Source organism: Vulpes lagopus, chromosome X (assembly GCF_018345385.1).
Source record: "Vulpes lagopus strain Blue_001 chromosome X, ASM1834538v1, whole genome shotgun sequence".
In the NCBI taxonomy this organism is placed as follows: Eukaryota; Metazoa; Chordata; class Mammalia; order Carnivora; family Canidae; genus Vulpes; species Vulpes lagopus.
In genome coordinates, this window is record NC_054848.1 from 84,742,862 (window position 1) to 84,768,115 (window position 25,254).

At 41.3% G+C, this 25,254-nt stretch overlaps 1 protein-coding gene across 1 annotated transcript in view; it reads right to left on the reverse strand.

Annotated features, from left to right (window-relative positions):
* TRPC5 (transient receptor potential cation channel subfamily C member 5) overlaps positions 1-25,254 on the reverse strand; it is a 270,975-nt gene that overhangs the window by 26,319 nt on the left and 219,402 nt on the right. The window contains exons 4-7 of the mRNA XM_041741576.1: positions 24,589-24,925; positions 23,085-23,224; positions 17,921-18,243; positions 3,495-3,690 (exon numbers count right to left, since the gene is read on the reverse strand). Of these exons, the coding sequence (XP_041597510.1) occupies positions 3,495-3,690; positions 17,921-18,243; positions 23,085-23,224; positions 24,589-24,925 (996 nt within the window). The remainder of the gene's footprint in view (positions 1-3,494; positions 3,691-17,920; positions 18,244-23,084; positions 23,225-24,588; positions 24,926-25,254) is intronic.

Sequence of the window (25,254 nt, forward strand, 5' to 3'; positions counted from 1 at the left end):
GGTGGCATTAAAACACAACTTGCTACCAGTGGGTGGTGACAAGAGAGCAGGAGTTGACTATTTCCACCCTTCCTAGCAAAATGTCACTGAGCTCAGTGGGAGACACCACAGCCCTGTATTAGGTGACAAGAAAATCTATTTCTTTTCCACTGCCTTTAGGGGCAATCAGCTGCAAGACACCCAGGGAGAAAATGACAAGTGCCTCGGCATGAATATTGCCATCTTTGGCAGGGTAAGGAAATGCTAGGCATAGGGGTGGAAAAATAACCCCCTGGGATTTTAGGCCTATCCCCTTTATACAGACAGACTTGTAGTAAGCATAGATCATTCCAGAGTTCTTGGTCTGGTTGGGTTTGAACTATTAAGAGAGAGAGAAAAGTATAAAATTGAATGCTATTCCATTTCAAAAGCAGCAGATGGACAGCATTTCAGGGCTAGAAGGGGCCTTGTGAGCTTGGCCTGTTCATCTAGACACCCAGACTCACAGGATGTCAGAGCTGACAGGGATTTTAAAGATCACTGTATCAGACATACAAATGGCCAACAGGTGCATGAAAAATTGCTCAGCATAGGTAATCATGAGGGAAATGGAAGTCAAAACCAGCATGAGCTATCATGTCACAGCTGTTAGAATGGCTATTATCAAAAAGATAAGAGGTAGCAATTGTAGTGCAAATGTGAAGAAAAGGAAACCAAGGTGCACTATTGGTGGGAATGGAAATTGGTGCAGCTGCTATGGAAAACAGTATGGAGGGTCCTCAAAACAATTAAAAATAGAAGTGCCATGAAGGATGCTTCAGCAATCCTACTTTTGGGTGTATATCCAAAGAAGATGCAACTACTATCTTGAAAAAAAATCTGCACTCCCATGCCTACTGTGGCATTGTTCAGAATAGACCAGACATAGAAACAACCTAACTGTCCCTTGACAGACAAATGGATAAAGAAAATATGGTATATATATGGACAACAGAATATTATTCAGCCATGAGAAAGAAGGTTTTCCTGGATGGATGAAAATGGAGGGCATTATGCTAAGACAAATAAGTCGGGCAGAAGAAGACCAATATTGGCTGATCTCAGTTACATGTGGAATCAAAAACGCAAACTCAGAGAGACAGAGAGTAGAATGGTAGCTGCCACGAGCTCAGAGTTGGGGGAAATGGGGAATGTTAGTCAAAGGGTACAAATTTACAGTTAGAAGTTGAGTAAGTTCTAGGAACATAAGGCCCAGCATGGTGACTCTAGTTAACAGTGTTAATAGTGTTATAGCATATACTTGAAAGTTGCTATCTTAAATGTTCTCACCAAAAAAAAAAAAAAAAAAGGTCATTTATGTGAGGTGATGGATGCGTTAACTAACCTTATTATGATAAACATTTTGCAATATATATGTGTATCAAATCATCACATTGTACACCTTAAGCTTACTGAATGCTATATGTCAATTATATCTCAATAAAGACCATTTTAACCCTCTTTTTGGAAGAAACTCAAGCCAACAAAGGGAAAGTAAGTTACTCAAGATCACAGTTATAAATGACAAGACTAGAACTAGAGTCCCTAATATATTTTTTCACTATATGTCCCCCCTGAGGCACCTAAGACCTAACCCATCCTAATGGATATTTTTACGTTCTAATTTCTTTAAACTGTCCAGTGAGAGAAATTCTACAAACCCACCTAGGGGAATATATTTCATTGCTATCTATGGTTAGGAAATTTTTCCAAATAGAAAGCTCAAAAGTCTCCTGCTGCAACATAAACCCATTCCGCTTTGGTCCTCGTCCTTAATAGAAATGGATCACAGATGGTCACTATCACCAGTAATATTTATGAAATATGGACAATATGTGTGTATATATATATATGTATGTAAAAATATGTGTGTATATTTATGTATATAAATATGTATGTATGTATTTATTCATGAGAAACGCAGAGAGAGAGAGAGAGAGAGAGAGAGAGGCAGAGACAGATACAGGCAAAGGGAGAAGCAGGATCCCCCAGGGAGCTGATGTGGACTCGATCCCAGACCCCGGGATCACGTCCTGAGCCAAGGGCAGATAGATGCTCAATCATTGAGCCACTCAGGCGTCCCAGTATACTTATATTCATATAACCAATAACTTAAGCTGTTTTTCTGTAAGCTAAATGATTCCTCAGTGGTAGATCAAATCTGAGAAATAGCATCTATGAAGGAAGACAAGAGTCGGGTCTTTTCATCTGTCTTCTGTGTTATATCAAAAACTTACAGCAACAGATAGACCCATGGAAGTGGTCTAGCATCTTATTATGAACTAAACATCCAAAGCCACTGATAACCAACTAAACAGGAACTCAGATAGAGTTCAGATAGTCAAAACTCCTAATACTCCATTTTATTTTTTTAAAATTTTTTTGTATTTATTTATGATAGTCACACACACACACACAGAGAGAGAGAGGCAGAGACACAGGCAGAGGGAGAAGCAGGCTCCATGCACCGGGAGCCTGACGTGGGATTCGATCCCGGGTCTCCAGGATCGCGCCCTGGGCCAAAGGCAGGCGCTAAACCGCTGCGCCACCCAGGGATCCCAATACTCTGTTTTAAAATATGATAGGTAGATCATAAGAAAATAAGCTAAGATTAGATATTTATTTTGGCATCAAAAACCAGAGCAGGGCCTGGACCATTCTCATATCCTATACCTTTACCATTTCTCATTTATTGCTGATCCAAATTATAGCATGATGGTCAAGAAAAGATTCAGTGATTGACTCTACTTAAGCATGTCTCACAGTGGAGTGCAATTTCTCATATATTCTTTCTTAAAAAAATTTATTTATTTATTTATTTATTTATTTATTTATTTATTTATTTATTTATTTATGAGAGACAGAGAGGCAGAGACATAGGCAGAGGGAGAAGCAGACTCATGCAGGGAGCCCGGTGTGGGACTCGATCCTGGAACTCCAGGATCACACCCTGAGCCGAAGGCAGACACTTAACCACTGAGCCACCCAGGTGTCCCTCATATATCCTTGATGAAAAAAATAGTCATTCTCTGAGAAAGTTGTCTTTGGCAATGGAATGCTCAGTTTTGTGAAGGACATGTTTGCAGTGAAGAAGGAGATATAGACCCTCCTTACCTAGAGAACCACTCAATCCACCCTGGAGATTAGTGGGGTGACAAGTTATAGCCAAACTGTGCTCACACCTTCCGAATTCTTTCTAAGGCAAGAAAGTGGACTCACAGTTTTAAACATATTATTTAACAGGCTACCAGAAAGTCTTATTAACTAAAACCTCCTCTTCAAGATTACTGAGATTCAGTGGACTAAGAGTGCAAACCAAGTTGCCTTTGAAAGAAATAATTCACTCTAACAAGTGGGAAAACTAATGTAAAATACTCGATGCAAACACACTGCTTCATTGAGCTTCCAGTGGGCTCCAGGCCAATGTGGCCACTCCTGAAGTCAAGTAATCACCCTTGTAAAGCAAAGCTACTCACAGCAATAAGCTGGTAGGAGTTGTTCATCATGGCAATCAGCATGTTCAGCAGCACTACTAGGGAGATGACGTTGTATGTCCCAAACATGGTAGCTCCCACAAACTCTGTGAACTCGTGTCTGGCTTTCACATTGGTAACATAGAGATTTAAAAGGCCGAATACAGACCAGAAGAGTGACTGGAGGGTTTCAAAGAGCCTGAAAGAGGTCAAAGAACAGGTTAGTTAGTTCTTTAGGAAAGGTAAGGAAAAGAGAGAAAATGTGGATGGATCTGCTTAAATAAGGGGCCTGTCAGATTTCCATCCCAACAGGGAGACTGGTGATGTCACATATTTTGGTCTCTTTCCCTACCCAGCCCAATCAAGTGGGTTAATTTGTTTGTTGCTGCTTCTGTATCTTAGGCTTTTCTCTTCCACCTGGAATACCTTCCTTCTTTTCTTTGTCTACAGAAAGCCTATACTTTTCTAAGACTTATTTGAAGGGTTCCTTCCTTTGCCAAACTTTCTCTTTCATCTTGAGACCATATGATTTATCACCTTTCTAATTACATAAAGGCAGTAAATGAGTAGTTAAGAATATGGTGCTTGGGTTAGATTGTTCTAGGTTAAGATCTCAACTCTGTCATTTGCTAGCTGAGTGAATGTGAACAAGTTACATTTCTGATACTTCTTTTGTGGTTCTGACAGGGCCCAGCATAGTGCTAAGCTCAGTGGGTGAGTTTAGGGATCCTTGAATTAACATGTTGTGTAGATTATTTTAAATGATATGTTAACTAACAATTACTGAGAACTTACTATATATAAACATGTTAAGCACTTTTCCATACATGATCGTTATTATTCTTGTAAAACCTTTATTGTTACAGCTGAGGAAGCAAAGATTCAGAGGTCACTCAGCTCTCACTGCTGAGCCAGAATTCAAATACAATTCCAGGGCAGCCCTGGTGGCGCAGCGGTTTAGCACCGCCTGCAGCCTGGGGTTTGATCCTGGGGACCCTGGATAGAGTCCCACATCAGGCTCCCTGCTTGCTTCTCCCTCTGCCTGTGCCTCTGCCTCTCTCTCTCTCTCTCTCTGTGTGTGTGTGTCTCTTTGAATAAATAAATAAAATCATTAAAAAAAACAAATACAATTCCACCTCACCTCCTCAGACCACTGCATTATTTTATTAGACTGCTCCAAAATTATGTTTCCTCTCCTAGTCTCCAAATATGCAACTTTGCAATGATACGTTTTCAGTGTCTAGGGTTTCTTTGGCCTTATATTCAGAAATCTGTGTAGGTAGCAATAAAAGGCAGCCAGCTCTGGGTGGCAGAAATCAACTATTTCTCAAGCACATGGATGAGGGGCAGAACATAAGAAATGCTACTTTAAGATTAGATGCCCCTTTTCAATTGCTCAAAATACGTTCTTTTTATTTTTTAAAGATTTATTTATGTATATATTTTTAGAGAAAGAGTGAGCGGGGGGGGCAGAGGGAGAGAGAGAGAGAGAGAAAGAGAGAGAAAGTGAGAAAAGCAGACTTTCTGCTGAGTGCAGAGCCCAATGTGGGGCTCAATCTCATGACTCTGGGATCATGACCTGAGCCAAAATCAAGAGTGGGATGCCCAACTGAATGAGCCTGGCAGGCACATCCAAAATATGTTGTTTTTAGTGCAATATATATATATATATATATATATATATATATTATATAATATATATATAGTCTTTTTTATCTCTTTACTCATAAGAGACACAGAGAGGCAGAGACATAGGCAGAGGGAGAAGCAGGTTCCCTGCAGGGAGCCTGATGCAGGACTCGATCCTGGGACCTTGGGATCATGCCCTGAGCCCAGAGCAGATGCTCAACTGCTGAGCCACCCAGGTGCCCCTAAAGTGCAATATATTTTGAGAGGTTTAGAGATTTGTTCTTGGGTTCATTTAGGGGGTATGTGGGGTAATGTTTTAAAGCTTCCCTCTCTCTGGGATTGGTCTTTCCCCAGACCTTTGAATGACTGTCTCCTTAACATCACTGCAGTCTCAGCTCAAATCTCACTTCCTCAGAGAAGCTTTCCTCAGTCACTCTACCAAAAGTGGCTCCACCAATTTTCTTTTACCTTATGGTCTCATTTAATTTTCTTTGTAGCATTTAAAACTCCCTAAAATTAGTGAAGTAATTTTTTTGTTTAAATATTCATTTTCTGTCCATCCCCACTAGTATGTAAGCTCTATGAGGGCAGGGACATACAGCTACTATGTACCTGGTACATGATAACTACTCAATAATACTTGTTGAATAAATGAATGAATACATATGAACTATTATTGTTATCAATGGATTCAGGTCTAGAAGACTCCAGTCCCATTGACACAACCAGTAGGATGCACAGTGGGGTTAGTCATTTTGATGAAGGTTGTGTTCTGTCTGCACTGGCCTGACTCTCACAGCGCCCCCTTCAAGGCTGCCTAGGCAACATGCACATGGCTCTTTCAACATCATAGGTAACTTCCATGATTTTTCCAGCAACACATTGCTTGTGAGCTAGCCTAGAAGGAAGAAATTTGCTTTTCGTGTGATGAAAATAAGTGCTGGTTGGTGAAGCATTTGAGAATCAAAAGTCAGATGAGAGCCTGGAGTTCAGAGGCCAGGGCACAAGAACCAGAATATGGCAAGTCAGACTTAACACAGGATCTGAATTTCCAGGAGAGTCTTTTTTTTTCTATTTATTTATTCATGAGAGACACAGAGAGAGGCAGAGACATAGGCAAAGGGAGAGAGAGAAGCAGGCTCCCCTCAGGGAGCCCGATGTGGGACTCGATCCCTGAACTCCAGGATCTCACCCTGGGCCAAAGGCAGAGCTTAACCACTGAGCCATCCAGGTGTCCCTCCAGGAAAGTCTAAAAGTCAGGGCTAGGCAATACAGTGTATTACAGAGCCAGGAAGAAAGTCAAAACTGGGAGAGATATGGTGCTCAGGAGTCTGGTTCTACCAAGAGGGCACAACCAGGGCATGGTAGTGTACGCTTGAAATCAGGGCAGGTGGGAGGCCAGTAGTGGCACAAGCAGCTAGGCAATAGCTGAAGAGCAGAAGCCAAGGCGAGTGTGGTTCAGAAAAACAGAAAGGAGCTGCAGCAGATAGGAATGGAATGACCTCGAATATAGAAAACATTCAGTAAGGATTTGTTCATTGCATGACAGATAACAAGGCCACAAACCAGGACAAGTGATATGTTGGCAAGGTCTCCCTTCATTGGTTGTTTTTCCAATCGAGGATGTTACACTCCTCCACCCCCATCCTCATAAATAATGAAAATTGCAACGGTTAATGCTTGAGTGTAGAGCTTACTAGCTGTTCCAATAACTAATAGAAAGATTCCCTAAAAGTGAAAGTCTAGGCATTTAAAATCTTCCCTCAACTGTGGTGATATTCTAGTCAGGGAGATCCTATATGTATAATTGTACAAGAGAGGGGGAAAAAAGGTGGAAAGATTGCTCCTCAGTTTTCATAACTCATACTGAGAATGCCTTCAATATGGCACACAAAATGTCAGAATATGGCCTGGCCACTAGGAGAAGCTGGCTTGTTGAAAGGCACACCCAGGTTAAATGGGTGACTGACATATGGGGCAGATAAGAGCATTCTAGTAATACATCAGTAGGAAGCCCTGTGGCTTCTAGGCTCAGCTGAATTTACAGGAAAAGGGTCGCTCTCTAGGGCATTATAGACCTGGTGGCCAGGTCCATAATAAAATCATCACAGATCACAGGGATGGAAAGGGATGTTGACCAAACCCCAGAATCCTAATGCCAAAAGAATATCTTTTTAGTTTTAAAGGATATGATTTTAAAGAAAATAATCCATTTTTATTTAGCAGAGAATAAACAAACATAGGGAACTTGCTAGCTCAAGAAGGGGCACAAAGTGAGGCTACAAAGATTGAAGAAGACTTGATATTAAATATATGAAAGACAAATCTGTCCCAGCTGGTTAAGGAGAAAACTTGAGCATGTTGAGAGCCATTCACAAATAGATCACAAAGCTAAGAGAGGCACAGTGGAATAAAGATAGGAACTATAGTCCTCTGGACACTTTCTGAAAGTCTCACCTATGAGATAAAGAGTTCATCTTATAAAGGTAGAAGGACTATGGAGAGGGCTTACCCCTCTGGACTTAATTCAGACAAGTGAAGAATTGGAGTGTAAACTGGAATAGAAAGTCTCATCGGGTAAAAGCAGTAATGTCATCCTGTATTTCACAGGGCCATTCTGCAGTTTCCTGGACTTGCAATTTCTTATTCCATCACGCATTTCATAAGCTTCTAACTCTGGGTGGAATGCTCCTGCCATGCTCTCAACTTCTAACCTCCACTTTCATCCCATCTCCTTCTCTGCCCATCTCTTGTTTATTCCTTCCCTGCCTCCTTCCCTAAAAGGTTGGGTTAGATGCTCCTCTTTTGTTCTCCCATAGCACCTTAGCCTGATTCTATAAACATATGTATCACACTCTGAAACAGTAAAAGAGAGTGGCCAACTTTAGACTCCTCCCCTTATTAACCGTTTGACTTTGGAAAACTTAAATAGCCTTTAAACGTCAGATTTCCTCATCTCTAAAATAGTTTATTGGAAGGATAAATACTAATTGCTAACATTTATTGTGTTCTTATTATGTGCCAGGCACTATGCTAAGTGCTTTGGAAGTCCTGTAATGTTGGATTCTCAGAATAATCCTGTGAAATAGTTACACTTATTTTTTTTTTCAGATGAAAAACTAAAGCACCCAGTGGTCACACTGGGAGAGAGTGGCAAAAGCAGGATTTGCACCAGACTCTTCTGATCCTGGAGCCCACATGCTTAACTAGCCACTTTTCTCTATTACATAAGATACTGCATATAATGCACTCAGCACAGTGTTTGGCATAAGCATTAAAAATGGCAGCTATTCTAATTATTTACTCATGTTCTTCATTAGACAATGAACCTCTTAAGGATAAGGGTGCCATCTTAGTATCCTCATTGGCTGGCATGTAGCAGTTGCTGAATACATGTTCGTTGAATAAATCTGTTTTTTTAAAAGATTTTATTTATTTATTCATGAGAGACAGAGAGAGAGACAGAGACAGAGAGAGAGACAGAGACACAGGCAGAGGGAGAAGCAGGCTCATGCAGGGAGCCTGACGTGGGACTCAATCCCAAACCCTGGGATCATGACCTGAGTCAAAGGCAGACGCTCAACCGCTGAGCCATCCAGGCATCCCTCATTGAATAAATCTGTTAAAGATGATGGGCGAAGCACACACCTAAGTAAAGTATAGATAATTGGTACCATCCTGTGATAAGAGGAGCAGGAAGGCTATGCACTTAAAATAGGGGAAAAAAGCAGGAGACAATAACAATCTTTAATAATCTGGCCAGAACATAAAGAACCTTTGATAGAGACTGAGTTTGTTGTATTCATGTAACTAAGCTGGGAAAATATAGGCTGAATGCTGGGTAGAGAAATCACCACTGATTAAGTGGGAATAGCCACAAATGAATGGAGTTAGTCTATAAGGAGGTCCCAAGTGACCTGCTAGGTCATGGCTCTGTCCAATATTTTTGCATGTATTCATGATGCTTGCAACTTTACACAACAAATTTTATGTAGCTTTATAAAACTGGTTTTATACCTACATCCCTGGATAAAAGCACAGCCTACAGGTTATATGTCTGCATTGAAATCCTGACTCTGACATTTACCATCTATGTGATTGGAGGCAGCCTGGGTAACTGCTTTGTACCCTAATGTCCCTATCTGTAAAATGGGTAATAATAATAATAATAATAATAATAATAATAATGCCTACCTCATAGCATGGTTGTGAGGATTAAATGATTTAATTCATGTATAGTTCATTTTGTCCTGGTGCCTAGACCTAACTCAGTAAATATTAGATACTTTTATGATTATTGTTAACCTTTACATTTTTTTAAAAGATTTTATTTATTTATTCATGAGAGACACAGAGAGAGAGGCAGACACACAGGCAGAGGGAGAAGCAGGCTCCATGCAGGAAGCCTGATGTGGGACTCGATCCCGGGTCTTCAGGATCACACCCCGGGCTGAAGGTGGCGCTAAACCACTGAGCCACCCAGGCTGCCCAACCTTTACATTTCTTTATTGTCTTTACAGATTGCCATCCATATGCAAATCTAGTTACATATTTGCAATCATAGTGTATATAATTTTTGTGTTTTTAAAATATTTTGTTTATTTATTCATGAGAGACACAGAGACATAGGGGGAGGGAGAAGCAGGTTCCTTGCAGGGAGCCCGATGTGGGACTTGATCCCTGGACCCAGGATCACACCCTGAGCCAAAGGCAGATGCTCAACCACTGAGCCACCCAGGCATCCCTAATTTTTGTGTTTTTAAGAATTACACATTTCGGGTATGGTGCTTTTTGTGTCTATATAGAATATTTCCGTGTTATCATTTTAATAGCTGCCCAATATTCCACCCAGTGAATATCAAGCCTGTCTGACATTTTTATCAATGCTTTGGATAAGAATAGATGTCAAGCTTCTAAGATTTTTCAGATGACACAGACTGGGATGGATAGTTAATAGATGGGATGACAGGATCAAGATTCAGAAAGATTTCAACAGCATGAAGCAATGGGCTGGAACTAACGAGATGAAATTTAATAGGGATCAATGTAGAGCTTTGCTCTTGGGCCAAGTGCCCAAATTCAGGATGAGGGATGTAGGAGAAATGCCAAGGATTTTCTCTGACAGCAAGCTAAAAGTGGATCAGCAGAGTGACACTGTGCTAAATGCTTTGCATGTGTTGTAATATATGATTCTCAGATCTTCAGTATGGCCAGATACTTCACCCATATGAGGGGGACCGTGCAGAAGTAAGTATTCTAGAATAGAGGACAGGATGGGCATGTCGAACATCATTATGTCTTAGGCCTCTGTGGTAGGTGCAAGGCTTACTAAAGTGGAGGGATCTCTGTTTGGTGGGTGAAAGAGACAACAATGACTAACATACAACAAGTTATATTGTCATGGAGATGTGCTTAGAATGTCATGCAAACAAATACAGAAGGAGCCTATAACAGAGTAGAGTTAGAATGGGTAGGAAGAGACTTAAAAGAGCAGGTAATTTTTCAGCAGAGGCTTGAAAGATGGGTGAGAGTTTGCTAGGCTGGCCAGGTGGAGATGGGCATTCCAAGCAGGCAGAGGGAATGGTGTGGGATGTGTCAAGGCCCATAGGGCCAAGATGCTCTCCTGTAGTTGGGAAGAACAAGATGTTGCCTATGGGGAAGAGGAGTGAGAGGCTGGAGACGTCGGTCCAGCTTACCAACATCCTGTGTGCTATGGTAAAGAAGCGGATTTTACACTGGAGATGATTCCAATATCTGGCAGGCATGAAGCTGAGTGGTAACAAGATGAGACTGGTATTTAGAAAGAAACTTCTGTGAGGCAGGTGGGAAATTTTTGGAAAGAGAGAAGACTAGAGCAGGGAGACCAGCATTTCTCTTTCTCTCTCTCTCTCTCTCTGTGTGTGTGTGTGTGTGTGTGTGTGTGCTCATGTAGAGGCTGAATTCAAGAAATATTTGGGAAGTACAACTGGCAGGGCTAGGTGAGAGACTGGACATGAAAAAGAGGGTAAGAGTCATAGATGACTCCTATGGTTCTGGCTGGTGTCACTTAATAAGATGAGGAATTAAAGGGGAAATAGGTTTGGGGTGGGGATATGGAGATAATGGAATTTAGTTGTGAACATTTTGTGTTTGAGAGGCCTGTGACACAGACATGTGCATTCAGGAGGCATCTGGAATCGAGAGCTGGAACCTCAGAAACAGACATAAGACACAAGTTAGCTTCTTGCCACTTCCACTATTTTCTCTCACAAGTCCCATGCCTGCAGAATGCTAATGCATTCCCAATTGCTTCTCTCAATAGTAAATGAAGGCCAGGTGTGCCCAGGGTAGACTACTAGACTTAAAACGTGCAATAGTACTGTCCTATGGTTGTCAGCAAGGACAATGAGGTCCTCCTGAACTGTGCACCTAGGAAAAATATCTTTTTTTTTTTTTTAAAGCCAAAGAATAGCAATGGCATCTCTGGAGAATCGGAAGGAAAAGGATGACAATAAGCCGATGGCATAGTTGATGTCAGGTATATAAATGAGCTTGCTTTTTCTTTCTCTTAAAAGTTGAGGTTTTCTGATATTCTGACCCAAAGGGGTGTGTTTTAGCAGGTCTTAATAAATGCCTCAGTTGAGGTATTTAAGAGAAAACATAAAGCTGAGTCAGACCTCTATGGGGGAAAAAAATCAACACTTAGAGGAAAAGTTGAGGTAACAACTTTCTTTATACCTGACACCCCAAGGTATAATTTTGTGTACACCAGGTACCCATTCTTGTCAATTAATTGTCCCTGCTGGGCAAGTGATGGGAACAAAATGTTAGTTGGCAACAGAGGTGTTAATAATGACTATACAAACTTGCAGGAAGGCATTTCATAAACTTCTTCAGCAGAGTTTACATGAAAGGATAACTGGCAGGGGACCTGGCCTCCTGGAAAGCACCTCGTATTCAGGTGTTCAGTTCTGTTGAACACTTTGATGTGAACAAATGCAGTCTCCTGGTGCTCAAGCTACTACAGATTTTACTTTTTATCCTGAAAACAGGTTGATATGAATTCTGCCTCTAGAGTAATGCAGGAGAGGTAGCAGGGCCTAGTCAAGAGGCACTAGCAAGGTAACCAGTTGCGTGGTTGGCTTAACCAAAAAACCCCACTACCTTCTCATCAACCCACTTGGCTTCTTTTTCCTCTCACATGAGTCTTATTTCCTTTATTTCCAATATTTTTTCCTGAGTTCTGGGAAGAGAGGCAGGGAGTGGGACCTAGTGCAGGGGGTGGGTGCTGTAAAATGGGCAATCGAGTGAGCCAAAAATTTTCAAACTCTGTTCATTGGTATGTAATCCTGGCCAATGTATTTTGTGTAACTTCTCCCTACATCATGGATTCACAGTGAAACATCTCTGAGAAGGCCTTCAGTGAAGAAATCTTTTAAAATTTGTCCTAGCATTTCCAAAAGTCGTTGGATCATAGATCCTGTCTTTATGTTTCTTAAACATCCCTGTGAACTGTGTTTATTTGTAACCCATTTTAGGAAATGCTGCTAAAACAAATAATAGGGGTAGACTACCTAGCACTGGTTTTTTCCCCTCCTCTCTATTGGTACAACATGAGGATGAGCAGAAACTCTTTTTCCCCTAGCCTTTGTTATTGAACACATTTCTAGAATGTCTGAGTTCACTGAACTGCCTTCACTTATAGGGCTAAGGGGGAAAAAATGTACCTTCGTTTAATGACTCAAACCCTCTCATGACCTTGGGGTCAGTGCTATGAATACCAGGGATGGGTGGCACTATCCAGAATTAGAGGATTGAAATGGACAAGTTATAGGTCATTGAGTCTAGGGTAAGCCCAGGACCTCTTTTGGATTCTAACAAATTTCATTTCCTGTGCTTATTTTCTTCTTGTTTGTTTCCCCTAATGGTAGTTTGTCAGAAAATAAAAGCCATTTTGGAGGCTTGAAGGTCCTAGAGTAGTAGATGTTGAGTTTACAAAGACAAGGTACAGGAATTCCATGTGGGGATACCTGGGTGGCTCAGCGGTTTAGCACCTGCCTTTGGCCCCAGGGCGTGATCCTGGAGTCCTGGGATTGAGTCCCACATCAGGCTCCCTGCAGGGAGCCTGCTTCTCCCTCTGCCTGTGTCTCTGCCTCTCTCTCTCTCTCCCTCTCTCATGAATAAATAAGTAAAATCTTAAAAAAAAAAAAAGGAATTCCATGTGTCTGAAGGCAGTGGACTAATGGACAGTCTCATGAGTTGTCTCCTTGGGTCCCAAGTGGGAAAAGGAGACATTTCTCATCAGTGCTAGATGCCCTTTGGCCCACTTGAAACCTTACATTAATCCCAGAAGGTGAACTGATTCTAATTTTGCCTTCAGCCTATCCCCTCTCTAGCTTACTCCTATGAAAGGGGGTGCAGTTTTCAATGGGAGGTGCTCACAGGCTTTTATTGCAAGCCCAGTCTATGCTCTACTTAGGGCTATGGCATGGAGAATTTGTCCCTATGAGCACTCCAACTTCTATTCCACACTGTGTGGACTCAGGCAATCTTACTGGTTCTTATGAAGCATGCCCAATTAACATTGCTTGAAGGGTGGATTTGCATACCTTCTGTCTTACAATACTAGGTAGGAGAGACACTCTTCAATCAGATATAATGTCCATCCCCACAATGCAATTGGATAAAACAGATGCAACCAACTTTACATAAAGGCTACTCAAACATACCAGTTTTCCTACAAACTTTTACCTTAATTCTATCGACTCTTTTGATTCTACCTCTAGTCTCTATTAGGATTTCTTTTTTTTAAAGTGTTTATTTAGGGATCCCTGGGTGGCGCAGTGGTTTGGCGCTTGCCTTTGGCCCGGGGCGCGATCCTGGAGACCCGGGATCGAATCCCACATCAGGCTCCCGGTGCATGGAGCCTGCTTCTCCCTCTGCCTATGTCTCTGCCTCTCTCTCTCTCTCTCTCTCTCTGTGACTATCATAAATAAATAAAAATTAAAAAAAAAATAAAGTGTTTATTTATTTCTTCATGAGAGACACACAGAGAGAGGCAGAGACATAGCCCAAGATAGAAGCAGGCTCCCTGTGGGGAGCCTGATGCAGGACCGGATCCTGGGACACCAGGATCCTGACCTGAGCCAAAGGCAGATGCTGAACCATAGAGCCACCCAGGTGCCCTTCTAATAGGATTTCACTGATAGTTTTATAATACCAGGTAGGGGAAGTTTTCCCCAGCCAGACTATAATATCCATTCCCATAAAAATGTTTAGGTAAAGGAGACAAAATATTTTTACATAAAGCCTGCTCAGGGATCCCTGGGTGGTGCAGCGGTTTGGCGCTTGCCTTTGGCCCAGGGTGTGATCCTGGAGACCCGGGATCAAATCCCACGTCGGGCTCCCGGTGCATGGAGCCTGCTTCTCCCTCTGCCTTTGTCTCTGCCCCCCTCTCTCTCTGTGTGACTATCATAAATAAATAAAAATTAAAAAAAATAAAGCCTGCTTAAGCATTCTACCTCTCACGATTGTATCAACTCTTACATTTTTAGTTTATTATTTCTTTTTAAGTAAGCTCTACACCCAACATGGGGCCTGAGCTCATGACATTAAGATCAAGAGTCACATGCTGTATCAACTGACCTAGCCAGGCATCCCTACCCTTTCATTTTTGTATTTTCTCAATCTAATTGTGGTCTGAGTCAGGGCATCACCAATGGGTTTTGATACCACAGTTATGAGGATTTCTGTATTCATGAGTCCTGGAAAAGTCTCTTTTCCACCCTCTGGCCATTTTACCCACTCTTGTGCAGAAGGCATTGGGTCCCCAGACAGAGTTTGAGCCAAGGAACCCTGGCTTTTTTGTTAATCTTTAATTTCATTAATCTGCCCAAACACTGCCCCAAATGATTGCTGGTCAGGTTTCTCATCATAATTTTTGCCTGCTGGCTGTTTAAAGTTCTCCAAACTAGGATAAATAGAGTAGACTTGTTTGGGGCCCTTTAATGTTGGGGACCAGCACGGGGTCCCTTTGGTCCTCCCAACCTTTGACAGTGCTGTATTAAAATCTTTACTTTAACCTGATCAATGTCTGTTTTATTCATCTCTTTTCTTAACAACCATCTAAAGATTTCCATCCTGTGGGATGAGTCCTGGGACTCCTCTGTTTCCTCTTTGTTTTGCTCCTTTCAAGATTAGCTTTATTCACCTTATTCCTTAATAACTGTTTAAAAGCTTCCACCTTTGTGGCCTCTTCCTATTCTATTGTTAATTAGCCTAATGTTTTCATTAATATCCATGAGAGAAAGCTGAGACTTCAAATTGGCAAAGGCTTCCCAGAGTATTTTTTGGTTTTGGAGCAGTAAGGTTATATGGGGTGGGCTGTATGAAGGAGGCCCCCTAACCCCATGACCTGGGTAATGGCCATATTCAGCAGGCAAATATCTCAGTCATCTTAAAGCCAGTTCCATGTAGCTTGCATATGAAGCATGTCAGTCGTTTCCTCTGGGGTATTCCACTTGGCATTGATATGTGAAATTGACAAGTCCCCCTGCCCAGGTTAAACAGACCCTACAGTGGCTTTTATCCAGTTAACTGGGTTGGTCATTCCCTTAGGAGTAACCTCCTGTGTATATGGATCACATATAGTCATCTGTGATTGTTCAGTCATGAGCCATGGGTCTTGTATTAACCCAATTATTACCATCCACTCCACAGTATTCAAGACCAGAGACACAGCTCCTAAATTAGTTACTCTCATAATCTGCTTTAGTAATGGTTCTTCAGGAAGCTGATGACACTGATGCACAAAATGAAAACAATTCTTTTTACATTATACTCTCTGGTTTCAATAATTTCTTGATTTTGCCCTCCCTCACATTGACTACCTTCTTGGTGATCAGAGGTCTGAGAGGGACCTTCTGTTATCCCTGTACAATTTTTACCTTGGGGGGTGGCTTTGAGTCTAGTGGCCCAAATTCAGACTGACCCAAATCTGAGCTTGGTTTAGCATCAAGGCCCAACCCAGCACTTTCTTTTTACTTTCATTTTAGCTATTATGGATAATAACCAAGGGATTGTGTATTTAGCGTAGTTCTTATTATTTTGCATTTCCTTATATATCCAATGAGCTAACTCCTCAAGAGTTGGGTTTACTACTAAAGTGGTTCAGAATAAAGCTCCCCAAAGTATGCCATTTTGGCATGTGAATTGCTTTGAACTGAAGGCAATCAAGACCCAAAGGGCTCAGGAGAAATTTTTGCCCCTCCTTTAACTACCTAGAAGAATTCAAATTGGAAAATTTTCTCCAAATGAGAGTTTTTACCAGAGACAAATTTTATTTAAGTGACCCATCTGTATGGCAGGGCAAACACCTAATTGCCAAACATCTGCTTTTCTTGTTCTGTGAATTACCCTTTGAAGCCCCAGGCCTATAAGCCCATTCCCTAGCTCAGGTTGGCATATATACCTCATTTTACTTTTCTGTCTTTGAACCTTTCATATATGTCGGGTTCCCATACAGATGAAATTAAATTTGATTTTCTCCTCTTAATCTGTCTCTTGTCAATTTAATTCGTAGACCAGCTGGAAGAACCTTTGAAGGGTAGAAGAAAAATATTCACCCCCAACACTACCATTTCTAAATTCCGTTGTTAATTTTTACTTTTAGTAATGGATCACAGTGCAGCTGCAGTTGCGTACTGTGGTAGCCACCCAGGGATCAAAGGTTCATCATCCCCTGCCCTCCTCTCCTTTCTCTTCCTAAACCGCAAGTTTCCATGAGTCAGGGCTCTTTCAGCAAATTCCATTTTTCTGATGCCAACTAACGGCTTCTGAACCCAACATGTAGATACGGGGAGGATTTTCCCCAACACCACCAATTCTCCAACACCAGCTGGGTGTCCTGTAATTCAACCCAATTCTGACACTACAGGGAGATAGTGTTAGATTCTGTTGATCAAGGGCTCTGTCCCCAGAAGACTACTCCCTTTCCCCCACTTAAGATGTTAGTTGAAAGTTCAGGTTGTTACCTGTTCTGACTGATGGGTTATAGATGAGGGCTTCCCACAACCTTCTCTTTGGGTTAAATTAATTTCCTAGAGTAGCTTACAGAACTCAGAGAAACATTTCACTTACTAGATTATTGGTTTATCATAAAAGGCTATAACTCAGGAACAGCCATATGGAAGAGATGCATAGAACAAAGTATGGAGGAAAGGTGCAGATCTTCCATGCTTTCTCCAGGCTCACCATTGTCCCCAAATCTCCATGTGTTCATCATTCTGGAGGCTCTCCAAAACCTATCCTTTTGGATTTATGTGGAGACTTCATTGCATAGTCATGATTGATTAGACCCATTGGCCATTGGAGATTAAACTTAATGTTCAGCTCCTCTCCCCTCCCTGGTGGTTGAGGGTGGGACTGAATGTTTCAACCTTTCAGTCACATGGTTGATTCCCCTGGCAACCAGCCTCCATCCTTAGGTAGGGGCCCAAAAGTCACCTCCTTAACACAGCAAAAGACACCTTCCCACAAATTCCTCTAAAAATATGAGAAGCTACCAAAACCATTCAGAATTAACTCTATAGATGAGTTCCTGGGAGCCTATTTGTGTGCTTGTCTCTTTCCTCCCTCACCTAATTGTTTCCTCTCTTAGTCTTCTATAGTGAGCAAAGGACCTCCCTCCACTTCAGACCTTTTGGGTTGATCCATAAGTGAGTTTTGTATGCACTGCCAAGAAACAGTGACGAAGTTGTGGATTAAAATAGAGCAAAGAAAGAGAAAGCAGAAAAAGGCAAAAGAGAGAGAGAGGGTCTTACGTGGAGAAGGCATTATTCTGTTTCTCACATCGGATTCCCTTGCAGTTGTTTGGCTCATCGATTGCTCTGGTCTCATAATAAAAGTATAGCTGGTTCAATCCGTTGGCAAAAGCTAGCAGTACCAGGCAGTAGATAAAGAGGAATTTGAGGATATCGAGCAGCATGCGCCCCAAAGAGATCTGCAGAGGCCCTAAGTGGGAGTTGGCTGTGAACAGGGATATGAGGCGCAACGAACTTAAAATGTTGGATATTGCAAAGAGTGCTTCTGCAATCAGAGTCGGGTGCCACATTTCCCATTCTTCCCTTGGACGAGAACCATTATACTGAAAGAAACAAGTGCACAAGATGAGAGGTACAGTGGGCATTCATAAAACTTTTTGCTTTTTTCTCCTAATACCCAAATAAAGCCACCAAAGTAAGCATCAACCATGCATTTATACAACAGGCCCCACGCATGGCACTATTTGTCTCCCCTCCCCATCCAATCGATATATGATGCTAATAACTCTTTTCCTCCCACTCACATCCAAATATATTCCCTGCATAAACACAGAGAAAAATGAATTTTGGAGCAATAATCTGGAGCAACCACCTGTGGTTTATCAACAGACATTTTCTGTCAGTTTACCAGATTGTTCGGGAGTGTCACTGGAATAGAGCCATTGGTATACCCAAGGCAGTGGGGACAAATTACTCTGGTTCCTAATGAGATTTCAAATCATATTTACCTCTCCAATCCCCCATTTTCTTCAGAGCATCACGGGCAACTTGTAGTTTCTGAATGATAAAGGATAGGTTCGGCCACCTCAGTGTGCAATGTTTATCCTGACTTCCTCGCTGACTTGCAGTTTGGGGCTGTTAGAGCAACCTTAGAGGGTCATTCAGTTTTCTGCTGAATTTTAGCAGTCTGCAATGTATTTTATATTATTACAGATAGCATGTCAACCTTCCAGGTAGTGAATTTAGTACTGCTCCACATGGTGGTGTACGCATATATTTATAGTTCCTTTGACAGCCCTACAAGTTCAAATGTCCTTCTAGTACAAATGAAGAACCAGGGGGTTGAAGGAGGGGAAGAACCAGTATTTCTGGGGTTGGTTGTCCATTTCTCAGCCCCATCCTGGACTTCCCACTCCTGGAACATTGGGAGTAGTCTTATAGAAAGATGGCTTCATTGTGAGACCGTAGGTCTGACTTGGGCTTTGTCAACTTAAAATGGCCTGTATCTCTCAATTTCACCATAGAATGAGGATAATATCTACTCCTATCCATTGCACAGGTTTGTGATTATGTATCCATATGTGAGAAAGCATGTACTCCATAAGGAGAGATGTTATGGAAATATAAGAATTTGCTTATTACCTTCCCCAAGACAGAAGTAGATTTTGCCTGGAATTCAATTTGAAGCATATTGCCTTGAGTGCTCATCTAAATATCACAATTTCTTAGGACTAAATGTAAACAACTTTTCTGAGAAAATGTTGCATTGGGGGCCAAATTATATTGTTAGCATTTCTAAGATGTGCTTCAGTTCCAACAACTGACAAAACTGGTGTTGTTAAAATCATTTGTGTGTATCCAATGCTCTTCACTGTCAGAGGAGTTGGGAGAAGCCTTGCCACACTTGTGCTTCTGTTTCAGATGAACTTTAGGTGACTAATACGTTTTCTATGCTCTTGGCCAAATCCTGTATCTCGACACTTTTCCTTCCAAAAACAACAATAAGAACACCCCACATTGGCTGCATTGCTGTGAGGGGTGGGTATTTTCATGCCTGTTTTATAAATGGAGGAACTGAAATCCAGATAGGCAGAGTGACTTGCTTAAGATCATACAGCAAGTTGGTAGCAGAGCCAGCACTAAAACTGAGATTTCTATATAGTCAGTCTGGTATTATCTCTATTAAATGTTCAAATAATAGTTGATATCACAGCACATATGTTAGATACGTCTTTAAAAGTTTTGAGCACTATGCAAGAGATGGAGACTGCTGATAATGAAGTAGACGTATGTTTTAAAGCTAGGAATTATCAACTGGAACATGCACAGCTCACAATTCAGGATTTTCTCCTTCCATAATCACAACTGTAAGCACAGGGAAGTCTGCTGTCCATGGGACAGTGAGTCTGGATGTGCAGAATATTCAGAAGTGTGAAACATGATTCTTATGGCAAATCTATGTTTTGCATCTATACCTTTGGAGGAAGATATATAGAATATGAGATCAGGGAACAAACTTAAGGCACATTTAGCATCAAGTTCAGCAAACTTTTTCTGTCAAGGGCAGATAGTAGATATTTTTGGCTTGGTGGGTATATGGTCCCGGTCACAACTACTCGGTTCTTCCTTGTAGAACTAACAGGGAATAAGTGAACAAATGGGTATGGCAGCAGGCCAAATTTTGCCTGCAGACTGTAGTTTGATGACTTCTGGCCTAACATAGGTGGTTTGCAAATTGTGTTCCTTGAAGCCTGAAGGTTCAGTAGAGGCATCTGGTAGCCTCTCTGGAAGCCAAAGAGGAGGCCTAGAAGATTGATTCCACAACCCAGATTCAATCTTTGAGCTCTTTAATGTGTTGAAATTCCTAATAAGTTTTAACTTCAAGATATGGTTTCATGGGAAAAATTAAAAGGCTGACAGCCACTAATCTAGTCTAGTCTGCTTATTTTTTAGAGGCAGATTCTCAGGCTCAGGGAGGTAGAAGGATCAACTGTGGTAATCTAGCTTGGGTCAGAGCAAGGATTGCATTCAGGTTTCCTGATTCTTGAGTTAGTGATACTAGGAGGCAAGTGATTTTTCTTATATTCTTTGAGATGGAATACAGATTGAAAATTGGCCTCCATGTATTTCAAAGGGGTATAAATCGCACTCTGTCAACTCAGAAGCAAAATATGAAGAAGGCCAGCCTAATTTAGGGATATAATAATAATAAGGATAGAGTGAGAAATTGTGTCTTCAGCCAAGTACTAGCTGAAGAAAGGACCACAACTCAATGAGTGTCAAAGTTCACATTTTGTTTGAACATATGGAAGTAAGGTGATGGTGGGATAAATCTAGCTGGTAGTACCCTAGAAGACAAAAAGGTAATTATTCTCCATTTGTAGGATTATCTGGGAGGCACTAAGGGCCAGACTTATATGTATTTGTCCTTTTGAGTACTTTGGTATGTACCTTTTGGTTTCTGTTGTTGCAGACCGTGTGCAGTGGAGTATATATATTGTTGACTATTGTTTTTGCTCTAATAAAGGATCTTCTGTAAGGCCAGTTTATCCCATAGCATTTCTGTACTGCTTTAGTACAACAGTGATCTGAAATGTTTCAAGGGAGTCCGGGGACCAACTCTTGTGGCTTCGCTTCATAGAGGTTGTCTTAACCTACTTGGAGAAGTTCATCTCAGACTAGTGTGTCTCTGTGGATGAGCAGACCAGACTGACCATCTGAAATTTTTCATTGCAAATCCAAATCTGCATGTGGCATGTCTTGCTTCATAAATTCTCCTTTTTTTTTTTTAGAAGAACTCCAGCTCTTTGGCAAATGTATCCTTTGGGTTGTTTATCAGTTGAGGGGCATTTACTCAGCTTAATATAGCTGATTTATCCATCCACTACATGATGGGGAAATTCTAGCTCCTTGGAACCCTTGCCAGTGAAATTGGATAGGTTATAAAATTAGCTAATGTTGGGAATCTATAGACACATGTTTATATCCTTAAGAGAAAATCCTTTTCTTGATCATTTATTCTAAACTTTCCTTTTTAAGCAAAACCCACCAATTTCTAGATTGATAATCTATTGTCCCTCTTGTGTATAAATACTACTTCCAAAGGAAGAGGTTTTTTTTAAAGGCAAACAGTGTTACTTAGTCAACAGAGTTCCAGAATCACGTGGATTTCATCCAGGCACATTAACAAGAGAGATTCAAACATTTTCCTTACCAGCTTTTTCTTGTAAGGAAGTTGTAAGTATGTGTTAAACCATCACCACAAGGATAAGGCATACTCTTAGGCTTCTTTCAAAAATGTTTCATGACTGCATTCAATATTCATGCTCCACATAACTAACTCCCAAGGTCTTCAAATTTATGCAATATGCATATTAGGGATATAAAAATAAGTTGTTAGAGATTTGGGGGACAGCCATATTCCCATTCTAAAACTCCTTAATGTGGGAGTTAGTGCCAAAAAGCATGACTGACTAGACAATCTTGGAGACTGGATTGTCAGCTTTTCCTCATGCTGGAGAAGTTCAACTCAGGGTAGAAGGAACCAGCCATTCTATCATCTAATGAGCACCAAATCTGAACTCAGAGCCTCGGACTACCCAATGTGAGATGTTGGCCATGAGGCTATTTTTTTTTTCAGGATGATTTAGGCTGTACATTGTGTGGAAAAACATTAAGGTAGTGTGTATGTGTACACATTATCTAAATTGGTAGAGAGGCATAGCTTGAGTGATACTCAAAAAGATAGATTTATAACATCTTGAATAGTCATCTTTGTGCTGGAAGTAATGACGGAGGCAGAGATGATTAAAGATCTCTGTCCTCTGCAGTGAAGTTTCTAAGGTTCTACTACCTGTCATATAAAGAACACTTGAGGGAAGAGTGAATAGTTAGCTTTGAGAAGAGTCAACTCAGCAAGTTAGGGAGAGATGGTTTTACATTGGAAGCACTATTCAGGAAAAGGAACAGCTTTGTTGTTTGACCCCACTGGGAAGGATTATTAATGGATGTGTCCCAGAGAAAGTAATATCAGAAAAACACAAAGTAGCACTTTTTAATGAAGTGACAAGGGTTGAGAGAGACTTTTGGAGATTGTGAATTCAGTGTGTTTTCTGTCCCTGACTTATGGAAGCATCTGTGGACCATCTTCTTGGCAAGGATATTATAATAGAGAGGATTTAAACACTGAATGGGTGGATGGGTGGCTGAAGACCCTTCTACTGTCAGAGTTTAAGAAGCTAAAGATTCATTTGTAAACTGTTCTGTTCTTCACTTAGGTGGAAACTACTTATAATCTATTGAAAGAGTGCCTGTTTGTATGGTACTTTCCCGCATGGATTGGACTGTTAACAGCACTTTTCCCCTAAATTCTTCTTGCTCCCTGAGCTAAAGCTTAATGTAACCCAAATAAATTGCTTAAAAAATGGCAGACATTCCAAGTTACCTTGACATAGGCCACAATCTTCAAGGAAATAGTTGCCAGGTAGAGTGAGTTCATTGCAAAATCCATCAGGTTCCACCAGTCATGGATATATTCAGTAAATCCACCATCCCACATTTCCTTAATCTCCCCCCAAATGAAACCTGAGGAATGGAGGCAAGATGTTTATTTCTAGACAGGGTCAGAATAGTCATCATAGTCATCACAGTAGGATTCCCTTGAGTAAAGATAGGCAGAAACAACGAATGAATTGAGATCACTGGAGTGAAGGCCCCAGACATGGTAATAATAATGTAGCTCATTTTCTTTCCTGTGTCACCTCTCAGTTATGGACTTGCCAATCCTGATAGGCATTACCTGAAGATGCTCATATGTCATACTTTTCTGGGTGCTACTCACTTTTTAGCACTGTTATTATAGTTCCTGGAATGCTGGTACAATTTTGGGTGCCTGATTCTACCCCCTTCCAATTTTGGAGTAGGAAATTTATTAATTTCATTAATAAATTAATGAGGCCAGTATTATCCTATAGTCTTTAGTTTCTACCATGTGCTAAAACTCAGTAAGTTTTGAGGTGAGCTAGCTAACCACCAACCAAATTACTGGATGTTGAGGCTGAAGCTAGGCAATGAGGCCCAAAATAATTTAGAATCCTCTTTTCTCTTTTCTCCTCTCATCGTGTGTGGGGTTTTGTGGAATTCTGCCTGATGGCATAGATGTTTCTTGAATCTTGGAATTAGGAGACAGTAAAAGGTGTGACTGTGGTCTAAGGCAGTGCTTTCTAGACTTTAAAGTGCATGCCAATCACCTGGGGATCATGTTGGAATGGATTCTGATTCCCTAGCTCCACAGTGGGACTTGAAATTCTGTCTAACAAGTTCCCAAGTGATGATGCTGACATTGCTGATTTGGGAATTACAGTTCGAGTAGCAAGGATTTGGGGGATAGCAGTGCATTGGAGGGTCCAATGCAATCTAACCATGCTTGGAGACTACTGGTAAAGTTACTTTTACCATGAATTGTGTGAATTTCCCAGGTTCCCCTCCTGATTGTGGAATTAGTACCCATATAGGATGTGAACCCTGAATAAGTACTGGGATTGTGTGGAGTAGCTACAAGAAAGCAATAGGTTCAAGTGCTCTTGAGTTATAGGAAGTGCATTGAATAGACTGATTGACACTTGCTCTGCCTGTCTTATCTAAAATCCATTCTGATTGATACTTGGCTTTCCTTCTAAACCAATTGACAATCTCTTGTCCTTGAAGATGTTAGGTTAGCAGAATTAAGCCCTGGGTTCACTGCCAATCTCACTGTGAGCCATGTAATATTAAGTGACCAGGGTCTAGGGAAGAAAGAACCACATTTTTGAGACTCCCAACAAAGGGCTTCCCCACTGCACAAAGAGATGATGTCCTAATTCAGGGCCAGTCTTTCTGCCTGTTCCAGCATTTTCTTCAAACAAGAATAGCAGGCAATCTGGCCATAGAGCCTGCTTTCTTTGACTCACCGAGAACCCAAGGCAATATCATCCATTCCACCACAGTTGGGGGAGGCCCCTGTACATGAAGGTCTGTCCTGACGATGTGTTGAGAAGCCAGGAGAAGCATGAAGAGGAAGGTCAGATATGATGCTGTGTGGCAGATAAACTTGATAAAGGGTTTCTTGATGAACAGCCCAAGGTTGCTCCTGGGTGAGATCAGATAAGCTATGGACAGCATGGGAAACAGGAACCCAATGGTCATGCAGGTTAGAAGCTTGACTACCCAGTGTTTCCGTCGCCATCCAGGGAAGCCGTCATACCACAGAGTGGCAAGTAATTGTTGGCAATTAGGCTGAGCAACAAACTGGGAAAAGAAGAGAACAAATTAGGCATCTTGGATGTCCAGGGGGAAGTCTACATTCATAATACATCTCCTAGTTTGCAGCCAGCTGCATGGCCAATCCCCAGAAAGGGCCTGTTTTCTAGGTTTCCATGAATGGGTCTAACTCCAGGGACAGCTCTATGTGTCAAGCTATGAGACTGGCTTTTCCTTAGAGATATTTGTTTCATATATTAAGCAAAATCACTCTGTTGGGTTTGTGCTTTAGCATGCTTCCCTATTCTTCCTCCCATAATCTTAGAGAAATGGTTCCTGAGCCTTGGCTCTCCATTAGAATCATACAGTGAACATTA